Source organism: Echinops telfairi, unplaced genomic scaffold, assembly GCF_000313985.2.
Source record: "Echinops telfairi isolate 266 unplaced genomic scaffold, ASM31398v2 ScPeMD7_29;HRSCAF=101, whole genome shotgun sequence".
Taxonomy (NCBI): domain Eukaryota; kingdom Metazoa; phylum Chordata; class Mammalia; order Afrosoricida; family Tenrecidae; genus Echinops; species Echinops telfairi.
Window position 1 is genome coordinate 5,437,599 of NW_022103926.1, and position 10,564 is coordinate 5,448,162.

Below are 10,564 nucleotides of genomic sequence, written 5' to 3' on the forward strand. Positions count from 1 at the left end.
CCAGTTGTTTAAAAACGTGTGGGATTGAAGCACAGACCAGGCTGCCGGGTTTGAAGTGTAGCTCTCTGCTAATGTGCCGTGTGATTTTGAGCCTCGGTTTTCTCGAGTCTAAGGTGGGGCTACCAGGAGGTTACTGAGGTGGTCAGGAAGACCAGTACGGTGCCTCACGCACTGCTTGACACACAGTGAGTGATTCATTGCGTACTATTGTTTTGTGCTATTTGCAACTGGTCGCAACCCTGCATGACAAAGTAAAACTGCCCTTGAGGGTCTCCGAAAGGCGTCAACCTTCAGGAGCAGAAGGTCAGGGTGGGCTCAACCACCGCTCTTTCAGTTCAAAGCCGAGTGCTCATCTGTTGTGCCTGCAAGGCTTCTGTGGGATCTGTAGTGTTGGCTCTTAGGGGTACTACTCTGCTGATCCACCTTCCACTCCTGGATGACCCCCACCACTGGTTCCTCCACTCCTGCTCCCCGACCACCCCCAGCCAGCTCTCTCCCTCGGTCTCCCAGGGTGCTGAGTCATGCTGCCCAGGGAAGGCTCCCATAGGACCTAACTGGTTGGGTGGCTCTGGAGTCAGCCATCACCCGAGTACAGACTGGTTGCCAGCTTCTTGCGGGGTCTCTGTGCCTCCTCTGCCCTGCCTCACCCCCCACGTCAAAGTGGCAAGGTTGCGGTGAAGGGCAAGCAAGGCAGCCCAGAGGAGCAGCGGCCTCTGCGGCAGCCCACTCCCATTTGCCAGGCTTCCCTGGGACTCAGGGGCACGCGGGGCTGGGCTTGTGGTTGAGGGTGGACGAGTGACACCCAAGCCAGATGGCTCTGAATTATGGGGTGATAACAGGCCCAGTCGCTCCTTCAGTGTGAAGGGTCCCCCATTCTACAGGACCCGAGTGGGGAGGCCTTGGGCAGACCCCCCAGAGGCAGGGTCAGTGGTCTTGAGGCCATGCTGATCAAGGTTGGGAGCGAGGCAAGGCCCAGGCTGAGGGGCTTAGGGGGTGGGTGGCACTTTGGGCAGCTGGGTGGAGCTGGAAGTGGGTGTAGCAGCTAGGCCACAGAAGGCCTTGAAAGTCACTCATCAGATGGACTTTACTTGGGAGAGGACTGTGGAGCCAGTGAAAGGAATCCGATTTTCATTTCAGAATGATGTTTTCTGGCTGCTGTCTAGCGGAGGGCCGGAGAAAAGCCTGGGCTGCCTACTCCCGCAATCAGTTATAGCTCGGAGACCCACAGGGGTCTTTATGAGTCAGCCCCGTGGGCTCCCTTCCAATCATCCAGGCAAGATAAGGTGGTGCCCCAACTCGGGTGGTGGCAGGGCGAGGAAGATGGACGCCAGGCGTATCTTAAGTAGGAAACACAGATGCAGGGAGCCAGCCAATAAGCAGGGGAGTCAGGCCACACTCTGGCTCCACAAACAGCCTGGGCCAGGTGAGCTGGACCATCTAGGCCCCAGGACCTGCTTGCCAAGGGACCTTAACGATAGGAAGCTAAAACGACGTCTCCAAACTGACCCAGTACGGTTTGGACTTAGTGGACTTCCAAGTCAGAGTGGAACTGTACCCCATAGGATTTCCGGTTGCTGGTTTTTCACAAGATTACCAGACCTTTCTTCGGAAGCACCCCTGAGTGGGCTTGAACCCCCAACAGTGTTTGATTAACCCGTGAGCCAGCTGCTGTCTGGTCACCAGGGCAGGATCAGCGCCTGGATCCTGTGAAGCTGAGACAAGGCTGGCCCAGCACTGCCCTCTGGTGGCCGAGGGTGGTGCAACCATGACCCGGAGCACCTCTCAGCCAGCTCAGAGGTGGCCAGGGCCCTCCTCTCTGGAGCCACCCAGCGTGGGCTCAATCCAGGACAGTCCCCTGCTGCCTGCCCACCTCCTATCTTCCCGGGGCAGACAGACCCAGCTTTCTCCTCTCCCGGGGTATTCCTGCCCGGAGTCTTGCTTTGCTCGTCTGTGAACAGGGGTTGATGCTCCTGTGTGTCCACACGCCGCTTGTATTTGGGTCCTGCCACATTCCACCCTCCAGGCCACAGGCTCCTTGTCTGAGTCTCAAGGGCTCACTGATGGCCTCTTGCCGAGATGGTGGTGGCAGACAAACAAAGCTGGGCTCCGTAATCAGAGTTACAAAACGGGTTTATTAACAGGTGTGTGCAGCTGTGCATAAAGAAACAGCCGGCATCTGTCTGTCCTTATCACCGTTCCCCAGAGGCAGGAGGGCCCAGAGAGTGAACCCCTGGCTGCCCTCTCCAGCTGCCCACGTCCCCGCCGCTGTCCGGAGTCTTGCCCACCCTGGCAGCCCCACTCGTCCTTCAGCTCCGCTTTCAGGCGCCACCTCCCCGGCTTCTGATGTCCATCCGCTCCCTTTGCTGCATGCTTTCCCAGAACTGGGCACATGGGGGAGAACATGCCCCTTCCATACTGTGCCCAGAGTCAGGTCCGCCTTCCCTAGCCTTGGGTCGATCTCGTATCCTCCCGTGTGCCCGGGGCCCACGGACTGAGAAGACAGATAATACACTGGATGAGTGAATGGTTGATCGAGCCTGCATCCCTTTCTTGCGATTTCCTTTTTATGGTCAGAGTCAGGAAGGGGTCTCTGAGGCCCCACCTCCCACGAGCTTGGTAGACGACCCCCGCACTCCCAGCTCATCCTCGGAAGAGACCCTGCCAGTTTCAGGGTTCTGATTTACTCAGAAACCAAACTCGGATTGATGCCCACCCAAGGCGACCCTACAGGACAGGGTAGCACCGGCCCTGTGGGTTTCCCAGACGGTAACTCTTTGTGAGAGCAGGCAGCCCTGGAACAGCTGGTGGTGTTGAACTGCTGACCTTGAGGTTAGCAGCCCAACCTGCAACCACCCCACCACCAGGGCTCCTCTTCAGATCCGCTGGTGACCTCTTCACTCACCAGCCTGCCTCACGGGGCCTGTATTTGTGCGCATTACCTGTACTCAGCGCCTTGGGAATCCTTGCTTATAGGGCAGGGCAAGAAAGCCAGGTGCAGTTGTGCTGAAGGTGGGGCATTGGCTGCAGGCGTGTGGAAGGGTAAGCGTTAGGGTTCAAGTCCATGAGCCCCTCATTCTTAGACAGGGATTCCAGACACAGTCATGGAGTCAGACCTTCGGGTACGTGGGGAGGTCACCGAGAACTCACTGGAGTCTCAGCCTGGACCCACTCGGCTCTGCACAAGGCCGAGTATCCCCAGTGCTCAGCCCGACCAGGTCTCCTCTCTGGGTTTCCAATTTACCCCCTAAGGTGGGTGGAGCTTGATGCTCTGCTGGAACTAGGGACCACCCTGGCCCCCCTCTCCACACAGCTGCCACCAACAGACCCTTGCTCCACCCTGCTCTTCAGGCCTACAGCTGCGCTGCCTGCAAGGCCCAAGCTTAGCTACACTCCCCAGCAGGGCCACCAGGTGGGGGCTGGACCCTGCCAGGAAGGACGTGGGCTCTGGCTCACTGTGGGAATCCCGGGAACGGGAGATGAGGTGTCCATCTCGGTCCTCACCCACTGTTGTCCCTCTTCCTGCTGGACCTCTGGGCCAGGCGTTGAGAAGGTCATGTGTGGGTGGGTAGCTCCCTGTGGCCACCTTAAGGATCACCCTACCATGGGGCATGGGACAAGGGGCAGGGGTGTGTGTTAAGGGGTGCACAGGGGGGTGGCCAAGGTCTTCATTGTGCTGGGCTGGCCCCCGTGCCCTCCAGGTGCTGGATCTTCTCCTCGTAGGCCTTGTCCGGGAGCAGAACTTCCACAGTGTAGCTGATCTTCTTGGCGTGCACCAGGCTGTAGGTGTTGTCAAAGCGCAGGACATCTGTGAGGAGGGACAGGGGTCAGTGTACCAGCTGCTGACCTGTCTGCAGGAAGACTAGCCCTGAGCCCTTGGTATGGGCAGTGGGGGCTGTCCCGGGTGATGGCTTGGCCACTGCCCAGCCCCAGCCCTTACCTCCACTTCCTTAGGTCGCGCCCGTGCTACTTAACGGAACAGTACAATCAGATGCGGGCATTTTCCAGCACTTGATCGCTCCCAAGTCCTCAAAGCTGCCCCCGCCGGGGAAGACACTGAGACCCCCTGCTATGGAGCCCGCTCTGACTCACAGTGACCCTACAGGGCAGAGTAGCACTGCCCCTGAGGGTTTCCGAGACTCTAACTCTTTACAGAGCAGACAGCCTCCTCTTTCTCCGGAGAAACAGCCGGTGGATTTGAACCACCAACTTGGTAGTTAGCAGCCCAACCGTTAGTCCGCAGTGTCTGGGGGGCTCTTTTGAGAAGATGTGGCCACCTGGTTTCATGGATGAGAAAACAGGCCATCTACTGTTCTACCACCACATCACAAGGGAGGGTAGCCACTAGGACTGGCTTGTCCCCATATTCCAACCCAGAGAGGGGGACCAGTTGTCCACAATGAGAGGTCTGGGCTTCCAGGCTGTCTTTTCATGTCAAGGAAGGCACTGCCCTCACCACCAAGGTGGAAGTGAGCCGTGGTCCTGAGGCGAGTCGTGCAGACTTCCCTGGTCTCCCCCTCCCCACAACTCTCCCCTTCCAGGAAGCAGAACAAGCCCCCTCACCTTCTCCACAGCAAGCGTTCAGTAGGAAGGTCAGCGCGTCACTAGGCAATATTGTGATGGTAAAAAAGGAGCAAACTTGTACCTGGCCCCGGTGGCCCGGGAGTGAAGGATGCACACCTGGAGGGAGCCACCTCCCTGGGTGGGTCCCTGCTGGGAGCCCTGCAGCCAAGGCCATGGCTCCTCTGAGGAACACTGGTGTGGGTTGGGGGGATTTCCAAGCCGGGAGGGTTATTACATCACACCTGAGCTGTCCCCAGGGCCAAAGGCGAGTCCCTGCCTGCATTTCTGCTGGGGTTGCCTATCCGGAATCCTGCTAAGTGAACCAAGATCACGTGTGACCGGTGTACGGGGACCGAACCCCATGTCAGTGAGAGTGGACACTCCAGGCATACGCCCGGGGAGGCTGGGAGACGTCCTCCCTGACGAAGATGCCCACGGTCAAGGTCTCAGACAGGAAAACCCAGAAATAGACCCAAGAACTGGATAAAGGTGAATGAAGGGAGATCCAAAGCCCATCTGTAGACAATTAGACAGCCCCTCACAGAAGGGTCTCAAGGAAGAGACGAGCCAGCCAGGGTGCAGTACAGCATGGACGAAACATACAGCTTTCCTCTAGTTCTTTAATGGTCCCCCTCCCCACTATCATGACCCCAATTCTACCTTACAAACCTGGCTAGAGCAGAGCATGGACCCAGGTACAGATAGGAGCTGGAAACACAGGGAATCCAGGACAGATGAACCCCTCTGGACCAACAATGAGAGTAGCGATCCCAGAAGGGGAAGGGGAAGGTGGGGGGAGAAAGGGGAACCGATCACAATGGTCAACATATAACTCCACCCAACCCCAGGGGGACGAACAACAGAGGGGCGAGCAAAGGGAGACAGTGGATGATGTAAGCTATGAAAAGAATAATAATTTATCAAGGGTTCATGAGGGAGGGGAAAAAAATAAGGAGCTGATCCCAAGGGCTCAAGAAGAAAGAAAATATTGTGAAGGCGATGATGGCAAGATATGTACAAAAGTGCTTGGCACAACGGGGGGATGTATGGATTGTAATAAGAGCAGGACAAGCTCCCCCCAAAATGATTAAATAAATAGAACTGTATAATGACCTGACTTGAGAGCTGATGGAGAAACAAGTAAAGAATGATATTCCCTGAATGCTCCTGGGCCGCCAACCAACATCTCCCCCAGACCCTTGGTTATATTCCAGTTGAAATAAAAACATGTTCCCATTAGAAATAAAAGCATGGAAGTGCTGGAAGAAAATAGAAACGGATGTGATGTAATCATGAAGTCGGGGAGGCCTTCCGTGTGAGCCCCCCAAAGTCAGGAAGGGGAGCGGAAGAGCTGACATTGAAACACTGACCCTTTGACAGAGCCTCGCTCTCCTTTACCTGTCTCTCTCTCTCCACCTGACGGGTCCAGGGAGCGAGTTCTCAGGAGCTGAGTCCCTGCCCAGCCCCACAGATCCTGGCTCTCCCTCCGCAATTCACCTACGCCCTGGTACCCAGACCCGGAAACGCTCACCAGACGTAAGGCCCAGAACCAAGCCCACTGGTGCCCATGGTCCTGGGAGTTTACACAGTTCCCTCCCTGAGAACTGGAAATAGAGGCAGAAAGGGCCTGCCCGGCATGATGGAGGTGGGCAAACAAATGGAGTGAACAAGGAGCTCTTACAGACGCCAGCCTTGAGGCAGGTGAGGCTCCCGTCCTCGGGCACCATGTGGGCGTTGTAGCGCTGGCTGGTCAGCACCTCGGTCATCTCACCGGCCCGCTGCCGCTCCCCCATCTTGGTCTTCAGGAAGACCCCGAAGCCGATGTCCCCCTTGTCTGATGCAAACTGCCACCTGCAGGGGACAGAGCCCCGATGAGGACGTTGCCTGGGCCCCTGGGCTCCTCCCAGCTGTGTCCAGGGGTGGAGTGGCCACGGTCCCTACCTGAGCACGCAGCCTGGGAACAAGATCTCATTCTCCACTTGCAGGGAGGAGCCTCGGCCCACGAGCTCTGTGTGCTCATACTGCATCTTCACCTGGTTGCGCAGGTAGTAGCTCTTGGGCACCTCGCCCGCGTAGTTGATCTGAGGGTGAAGCTGTGAGCAGGCACTGGATCCCCACCCTCCCCATTCTCCCCATCCTTTGGGCACCCTGTACCTTGGTCAGGCACTTGGGGTTGCCATCAGGGTCCGTCAGGGTCCCCCCAAACTCCACCGGTAGCTGGTCGGCGCTGATATATTTGAGTAACTCTTGCTTCCAATTGGCTGCGGGGGAGACCAGCAGGAGTGGGCAATGAGCTCAGGGAGGGGGGAGCCTGCTGTGGCTTCAGCCTGTTCCCTGGAGACCCTACTTGTGAGACTACCAAAGAAGCTTTACGTAGCCACCCAGGACGGGGCCTGCAGTCTCCCCACTGAGTGCAGAAGCCAAGTGGGGACAGGCCCGGGCCAGTCTCCGACTGAACCAAAGGAGCTGGGCCTCACAGGGGCCCTTCGCACCGGTCTCTGCTTTCTGACAGATGTGCCGACGGCCGCAGCCCAGAGGCCGAGACACTCACCTCCCAGAATCACTATCTTCTTGCGCGTCTCCTCGCTCATGAACGACTTGATCAGGTTGAAGGCCACGGGGAACAGCTTGGGCGCTGGAATATGTCACGCGCCCCTGAGAGACTTGGCCAGAGAGAACTCAGCCATACAAAGTCACGCACGTGAGATTTGGACCCTGCCACGTCCCTTTTAGGCTCGCGGCCTCTTGGGGGTCTCAGCATCGTTCACTGTCACATGGACATTAAGTTGGTTCAGAGTTACCTATAACGCGTGGGCACAATGCCTAGCTCTCATCCAGCAGTTGCCTCCCCGAGCCTAGCTGGAAGGTGTTGGTAGCAGCATTTGTTGACTACCCAAGAGTGCCACTTCTGTCCCATGCTCAAGGTGTCCCCAGGCTGCCTGTGGACCTTCTGGGAGCGCAGGTGGGGGGCGGGGGGCAACATCTGCATCAGACCAAATGCCCTACCATAAATTGCTCATGCGCACTGGGTACTTTCTGTGGGCTAGGTGCTGGGCTCTCCCTTCTCCAGCGGCTGTCTCATTTCACCCTCACCCAGGACGCAGTGGTTTTGAGTTGGGCTGTGAGCGCTAAGGTCAGCAGTTCGACCCCACCGGCAGCTCCCTGGGGGAAAGATGGACGTTCTACTCCTGGAAAAAGTTCCAGTCTCAGATGCATGAGGGCAGTTCCCCCCTGCCCTGTGGGGCACGAGGAATCAGCATCCACCAGATGGCAGGTGAGGGGTTTGGGCATGAGGGAAGTGCCTCTGCCTGGCCACTTCACAGATGGGTGAATTGAGGCTTGGAGTCACGGAACCAGTTATATTTGAACAGGTTCCCAGAGGACATGCATTGAATCAACACTTTACGGCCGTTGCAGACAGCGTGTCCGCCAACCAGCATTGACCATGAACGGGGCTGTTGACCAGAACACAGCAGGTGAGCCAAGCAAGCGACAGCACACATTTCCCAACAGCGAACTTAGTTGACATTGCTATAGTACACCGGCCATGATTTTGGATATTCCAAAAGCGTCCGTCTGGAAGGAAGGAAGGCAGGAGGGAAGGAGGGACAACCTCCAATGGTTCTTCCCAATGGCTCCTTTGAGGAGCCCTGACCTCAATGGCGTACCCACTGCCCCTTCCCGGTCTTCCCTGTCCTCCCTCCCCAGGAGACCACCTCACTCACCTCGCACACCAATTAAAACCTTCAGCGTCTCGGGATAATTGGCTTCCACGATGGCAAAAAACTGTGGGGCGAAGATGAGACTCACTGAGGTCATGTTTAGGACCCTTTGCCCTGCATCTCTGGCTACTGGCTGCCAGAAAGAGGCCCCCACCATTCAGCACGCCTTCCTCCTCTGGGGGAACTCTTCTTGGAGGGTGGGCCCCAGGCAAGACTCACTATCTAGTCCTTGGCCCGCCATGGGTCCTGGATCCCCATTGGTCTAGGAGCTCTTGTCCCACTAGCCTGAGGTCGCCTCTTCATCTTACCTGTTGGTAGACCTCCACAGCTGGCTTCCACAGGTGTTTCAGGCTCAGCCCCTCCAAGTCAAACACCATCACCACTGTCTCGATTTTCTTGCCCAGCTGCAGGGGACAGAGCGAATCGAGGGGTCACCAGAGCGCTAACAGGGAGGCCCTAACAGAGAGACGCGGACACCTGCCGGCAGCCCATAGGGTTTCCAAACAGATGGAACCCATCCGGGGCCGGAAGGGACACCAGACCTGAGCATGGTGTGACAGTCGGTCATTGCACAGTGTTAGAACACCCTGTGCTCACGAGCGTTACGCAAATGCTTATAGGACTGGAAAGCCTCACCTTTCTCCCATAGAGTGGCTGGTGGCTTCAAACTGCTGACGTAGAGGTCAGCAGCCCAATGCGTAACCCCTCGACACCAACAAGGCTCCTTTCAGAGCAGCTGGCGGGGTCAAACTCTGACCCTGAGGTTAGCACCTCGATGTCAGCAGGGCTTCTGCTCCTTCAACCAGGCGCCACTACACGCGGTGCTTTGGACTCCACGCGACATGGTCTGGCATTGTGCCAGGTTGTGCCAGGCCCTGCGCTGGTCACATGGAGTCAGCCATGCACCAAATCATCCCCCAAGGGCACAAGAGAGCCATCGAGGCACCCAGACACACAAAACCAGCACAGGCCAATCTCGGCATTGGGTTCTCTCTGAAGGACTCGGGTCAGGAAAGACAGGGGCGGGGGTGGCGGTGGGCAGCTCAGGTGCAAGAAGAGACCCCCAGAGCTGAGCTCAGGGTCCTTCTATACTCAGCAGCCCTCCCAGTTCCTAGGACACAGTATTTTTTGTAGCATCTCCATAGGTATATTGCATAGCTTCGAGGGTCCCCAAAGGGACACGCTCAGGTTCCAGGGTCACCCAAAGCAACGACTCTCCCACTGGGTGTTTGCACTTTTGCAATGGAGCGACCAGGAGACACCTCTTCCAGGAGTAAAGTGGCACCTCCAGCCAGATGGGCTTTCACAGTGTCCACTGCAGAAGGGGACAGCGATTTGGTGACGCTTGATTCATGCTGGATGTTGCTGGGTCGATGGCCTTGTGGTTAGCAGATACTGAGTGCTAGGGCGATGACAGGTGCCACCCCCCACGGCCCTGCCGTCCCCTGTCAGCAGACTGGCAGGCCATACCCCACCCCACCCCCAGCCGCTCACCTTCACAGTCTGCAGCTCACACTCATGCTGAAGCACCTCGCAGGTCTTGATGCGCCTCCGGATCATCTCCTGCTTAGAGGCTGACAGTAGGAGGCCTTTGGGGTCCAGAGCCCCAGTGATGTCGAACCACACGGGACAACCTTCATGGTCGTAACCGCACAAGCCCCCCGAGTCATACCGCTGGATCACCTGGGATATGGAAAAACCCTGACTCAAGCCAGTGCCCCCTCGCCGCCTCCCCCCCCCACCAAGGCACACCTTCCCTCCATCAGGGGGCAGAAGCGGGAGAGAGGTGGTGGGAAAATGCCAGGGTGGCTGTCCGGTGGGCGTCTCAGGGGTCTCACCTCTGAGGGCTGCCATTCAAGGATGTTGTCCAGATCTTGTTGCTTCCGGAATTCTACATGCTGTGGAGACACAGCCAGAGCTGAAGGGCTTGCCTGTCCCAACGGCCTCCAAGGACAGGCCCTCGGGGGTTGGGGACACGAGGGGCCTACAGCCCCTGAGAACCCGACAGAGCCCCTCAGCCCCACACCGCACACCTGGGGATGGGACAGGATGGGGCAGAGGGGACACGGGTCCGAGGTAGAAAGAGAGGCAAGGAAGAGAAGAGGGAATCCCACGAACCCAGCTGCGCCCTCAGAGGTCGGCGCTCACCTGGCGGAGCATGCTCTCCGATTGCTGCAGGTCAAACTTGCGAGCTGCAAGAAGAAGGTGAGGCCGGGTCTAGCATGAGCTTGTGAGGAGACGGTGGGGGGTGGTCCAGCCCTTCTTTGAGATCTCAAGTTTTG

The 10,564-nt window shown here is 57.6% G+C and overlaps 1 protein-coding gene across 3 annotated transcripts in view; it reads right to left on the minus strand.

The window, feature by feature from the left end:
- Positions 1-2,800: 2,800 nt before the first annotated feature.
- LOC101663896 (SEC14-like protein 4) overlaps positions 2,801-10,564 on the minus strand; it is a 20,564-nt gene continuing 12,800 nt past the window's right edge. For 2 of the 3 annotated variants that reach the window (XM_045289601.1, XM_045289600.1), the window contains exons 3-12: positions 10,431-10,474; positions 10,121-10,180; positions 9,777-9,965; positions 8,591-8,686; positions 8,286-8,346; positions 7,112-7,195; positions 6,715-6,821; positions 6,502-6,641; positions 6,242-6,411; positions 2,801-3,805 (exon numbers count right to left, since the gene is read on the minus strand). In XM_045289601.1, the coding sequence (XP_045145536.1) occupies positions 3,666-3,805; positions 6,242-6,411; positions 6,502-6,641; positions 6,715-6,821; positions 7,112-7,195; positions 8,286-8,346; positions 8,591-8,686; positions 9,777-9,965; positions 10,121-10,180; positions 10,431-10,442 (1,059 nt within the window). In that variant the 5' untranslated portion in view covers positions 10,443-10,474 and the 3' untranslated portion in view covers positions 2,801-3,665. The remainder of the gene's footprint in view (positions 3,806-6,241; positions 6,412-6,501; positions 6,642-6,714; positions 6,822-7,111; positions 7,196-8,285; positions 8,347-8,590; positions 8,687-9,776; positions 9,966-10,120; positions 10,181-10,430; positions 10,475-10,564) is intronic. The other variant, XM_045289602.1, reaches the window with a different exon arrangement.